At 33.7% G+C, this 4,661-nt stretch overlaps 1 protein-coding gene across 1 annotated transcript; it reads left to right on the top strand.

Annotated features, from left to right (window-relative positions):
* On the top strand, positions 1-4,146 carry LOC138329754 (uncharacterized). Its single transcript, XM_069277043.1, has 7 exons — positions 1-507; positions 1,032-1,109; positions 1,441-1,464; positions 1,775-1,828; positions 2,386-2,678; positions 3,506-3,584; positions 4,069-4,146. Exons 1-7 carry the CDS (start codon positions 25-27, stop codon positions 4,144-4,146), a joined length of 1,089 nt encoding a protein of 362 aa, XP_069133144.1. The 5' UTR covers positions 1-24.
* Positions 4,147-4,661: the final 515 nt, after the last annotated feature.

Raw genomic sequence — 4,661 nt, 5'->3', positions numbered from 1 at the left:
ATTATACAATGTATTTTACCAAAAATGCATATCATTGAGAAGTGTATTAATAGTTTATGTCATCAACGGATTGTTTCAGCTAAGGCAGAGGTCCAGGTTCCTGAGTGTGTCAGGACTTTCATTGACCTGCAAAAAAAACGTGTTAGAAGAACAAACACAACGCGCAAAGATGATGAAAGGAAAAGCACTCGCAGAATATATGTTGGCTGGAAACACATGGTTAAGGGAAACGCATACCAACTAATTTCGGCCAGTAAAGGTGGAGGCCAACACATTTTAGATATTGAGAAAGACTGCAATAAGGATCAATTATTATCACAGATTTTGGGTGTCTTTCTGCCCAATGGACGATCAGTAGCCCAAAATATTATCTTGGAAGAAGTCCATAGCCATCTGGCTACATTTTCCGGGGAAGCACTGCCCCAAATGCCGGGTGGTTTCACAGTGGGAAAATATGTTGGTGGAGTAAAAACCCACCCAATAAGAATTTATTTGCATACTGAAAAGGTAGATATTTCAGTCTGTGGTTATCATATTTGTTTGGCTTTTCAAATCTCCCTTTGTCAATTTCTGATAATTATTTAGTCTCATAACAACCATACTTTTTTTTCCTGATTTCTTAAACATTTCATATACATTGTACATGCATTTTAAGTTACAGTGTTGACCTGTATTGTATATTGTTGTGTCAAACACTTCAGTGACTTGGAAATCAAAATGTTGTCTGATAACACATCATAAAATGACCACTTCCTGAGTCATTTGAATAGCATTTTGGCATGTGATTGTTTTTTTGTTTTTGTTTTTATTACATAAGGATCTATAATTATGATAGAGATACCGGTACATCTTTTTAGGTGTAAAGACTGCACAGTTTGTATAATGGAAAGATTATACTTCTCACTACTGATAGTTCACGATCATTGTTGTAATATCAAGCATTTGGTAGTTTTCAAATAAGAATGTAATGTATCATTAGAGGGCAGTAAGTGGTATATATAATTTTGTAATGCGTATTTATCATATTGCAGAAAAGTGACCAGATTCAAGATGATGAAGACCTGCCAGAGTTGTCGAGGCCGCAACGAAGGCAGACTGTTAATGAGCAGGTGATAATTCAAATATAAATTACTGATAATAGGACATTAAACATGTAGTTCTTAGAAATGAAACAAAATCCCCTGAGAGATCTGATAGATCGAGTTACCAAATGCTTCAGGTTATTCAGCGGTATCTTAATTAACTAGACTCAGTATTATATGCAACGAGTTCAGGTAACATAATTTTCCTCGCCAAAGTACTGCATCAATTGGTTTTTTCAAGAATTGAGTCGGATTCAGTGTTTCTCCTATACATAAAATTATGCCATACATACCAGGTACCATGTTTTATACTATTGTTTAATGATAAAATATGAGATTGATTTTGTTCTTGTTGAAGAATGAAGAGGCACCTGATACATCGGTAAGAAATGGTTTAATATGATATATATTATGTATGTTCCCTATAGAAAATACATTTATATAAAAAAAAAAACACACAAAACTTTTCTACAAAAAACAAAAAGGCACATATTTATCAAGGATTGCTGCCATCAAGCGAAGATTTGTGTAATTTATATGGGAAAGAATAAATGATTGGCATGTTTGCTACGAGGTAACGGGGTATAAAGTTGGCCTCATGGTTGACATTTTTTACTAAATCATAGTGGATTTTAAAACATTAATAAAGTCTAATAATAATAATAATAAATACTAATAAAGAATGTTTTTAGGTGGATGAGGACTTTGCATCAACAGGCACACCAACTGTATCATTCAGAAGAACTGTGAGTATACACTCTTTGCGAGTTCATTAATAAGAAAGCTTTTTCATTGGATATATTGTGAATTGATTTGTTATTCTATTATGTCATTGAATAACAAGGGCATTTTCATACCATGGTCACATACTCTTAAGTAAGGTGTAATTTGACTTTCGAACACTGTGCAAAACGTAGTCGTGTCTACAACAAAAAAAATCATGAATATTAGTCCCAAAATGCAGCTGCCTTTATTCACAGTTGGCTGTGTAAAATAAAAATTAAAATTGGAAAAAAAATCAAAATATGTAAAATATAAAATTTAACAATGTTAGAATTTATGGCATAGTTTCCTTCTCTTGCTTACAATATTCAGCCTTTATTACCATATGTATAGTGTATGCTTATGTACTACTCATGTTTATAACAACAACATTGAATATTCCAGAATTCATTATTTCAATATTTTGGTTGTATTTCCTTTAAACTTGCCACCACTCAGATGCATTCATTGTGCTCTTGAATTCCAAAGTATTATGATATCTTCGTTGTGCTAGTGTTTAATATGTTTCTGATATTTGAAGGGAAACAGACTTAGACTGCGTCGATTCCCAATAGATGTACCAACAACAACAGCTCCATCATTATCACTTACAACAACAACGGCTCCATCATCATCAATTCAAACAACAACGGCTCCGTCATTATCACTTCCAACAACAACGGCTCCATCATCATCTGTTCAAACAACAACGGCTCCATCATTATCACTTCCAACAACAACGGCTCCATCATCATCTGTTCAAACAACAGCGGCTCCATCATTATCACTTCCAACAACAACTCCAGAAACCATTTCGGATAATTTTGATGGACCGTAAGAAATCATTTTATTTCAAGTCCTTGGAAACCTCTATAAATATGTTTTTTTAATTACCTTCAATGGAGTGATGAGCTTATTCAAACCTATGTATGTTTAATATCTAGTGAACAGTGGTATGCCACTATTATACAGGATTATGTTATATTGTGATTGATTAAATATGTCTTTTACATGCATATTGTAAGGGTTATAGGATATAGCACAAAAATAACCAAATATGTATGACAGTAATGTCTGCTTTAAATTGCTGTTGTAGATCAATGACAATGAGATGATTTTATGTTTTACTTATAAGAGATAGTATGTAATTACTTAAATAATATATTTTTGCCCTCAAGAGAATTCTAGATGTATCCTGACATAATTATTTTATTATACTGAGCAAAATTAACATAAATGTATAAATTTGTTATATTTGACATCAACAAACTAACTAAATTTCTGGTAAAAGAATTCATAACAATTTTTCCCAATTGAACTGGGTTGATTATCAGTGACCATGCAGGTAGCTTAATCAGCAGAGCAATCTGATAGTGTTTGGAGGTCCCGGGTTCTAATTCCGTTCTGGTAGCTACATTTTCTCCTCTTCTGTTGCACTAGTTATAACTTTTAATAAGAAGTTGTACTCAGATACTTAAATGTTTTCAGTCAATTTTGTCCGTTGTATTTTATGTTATTTTTTCACAAAAATATATACCTCTACAGTTATTGTAGGTATTTTAACAATTGTCAGATGATTACCAAGGCCCATGAGCACCTTGATATTGTTTGTTCTGGAGTAATTAAATGTATAAATAACCCATTGTTTATCACTGTTTCAGGTCAGACCTGTCCTTAAATTCCATACTCACTTGGTGGGTGAAAAAAAACCTTTCACTAGGAGAACCACAGATAATTTTGGTTTGCTTATTTTTTTAATTACAGGGATTTTGTTATGAAATCCACTACAAGAGTTGTGAGAAGGCCAGAATTTAATTTTTGCCAAGAATTTCAGGTGATGTTTGCAGGAGAGGATGGGGAAGATTTAGGTGGTCCAAAGAGGGAATTTCTAAGGTATGCTTTTAATGATAAAGAGTATGACTGCATTATTATTGTAGGCAAAAAACACATGTCCTATGGTGCTATATGAGGAACACTTTTTTCTTTTAAAATAAGCTAAAAGAAATACTAATCATATACCCGGGTAATACATAGCTTTTAAATATAAACCTAAAGAATTTGTGCCACATCAATCATTTTTGTCATAGCGATACCCGATGTAGAGCGTCCTAATCAACAAAATATATACACTTTTATAAATATTTTTCTCTGCTATTTTTAAGTTCAAAAAGAACTTGTACGGTAAAAATAGCTTTAATTACCATAATTCGACGTCTATTAAAAGATCAATGCAGAATTACATCCCCCTCAAACTAAAAGTACGTCCTTCGCTAATTTGGAGGGCTATGCTACCTACAAGTAACCCAATTCAGCTTTGTTTTGAATTCTTAATTACCGGTACACACACTATTTTTCTATGATCCCAACCTTGCAATTTCTCTTGACCATATATTGCGTCATGGTACCAATGATTATAACTTATGGTCAAGCATACAGGGAAGCCAAAGTATCCAGCTACACAGGTGCCTCAATGTGACCATCGATAGAAGGCCCGAGGGGCAGACATCATTGCACTTTCTGTGTTTTCCCGGCTTTTTAGATAATCGGGGCGAAGTATCTTTATATAAAAAGTGATTTTAGAATTGTTTCTATGGGAAGTTCTAATTAAGAAACAAACAAATATACTTCAATCAACCGTTTAAAAATTCATATAGAGTTCAAATGGTGGCTGATTTACGCGGCCAATCTCGTGTTGATGTGTTGTCAGCGCCTTGTCGTGTTTGTCGCCATTGATCCGAGTTGTCGCGCGTCTTCAAGACTGCGACAACCCGAGATTTAACAGTTATTTAAATGTCGACTTGTCGCGTTTTTGAACCG

Source organism: Argopecten irradians, chromosome 8 (assembly GCF_041381155.1).
Source record: "Argopecten irradians isolate NY chromosome 8, Ai_NY, whole genome shotgun sequence".
NCBI lineage: Eukaryota > Metazoa > Mollusca > Bivalvia > Pectinida > Pectinidae > Argopecten > Argopecten irradians.
The sequence above is the reverse complement of the archived record's forward strand: the minus strand, read 5'-3'. Positions and strand labels throughout refer to the sequence as shown.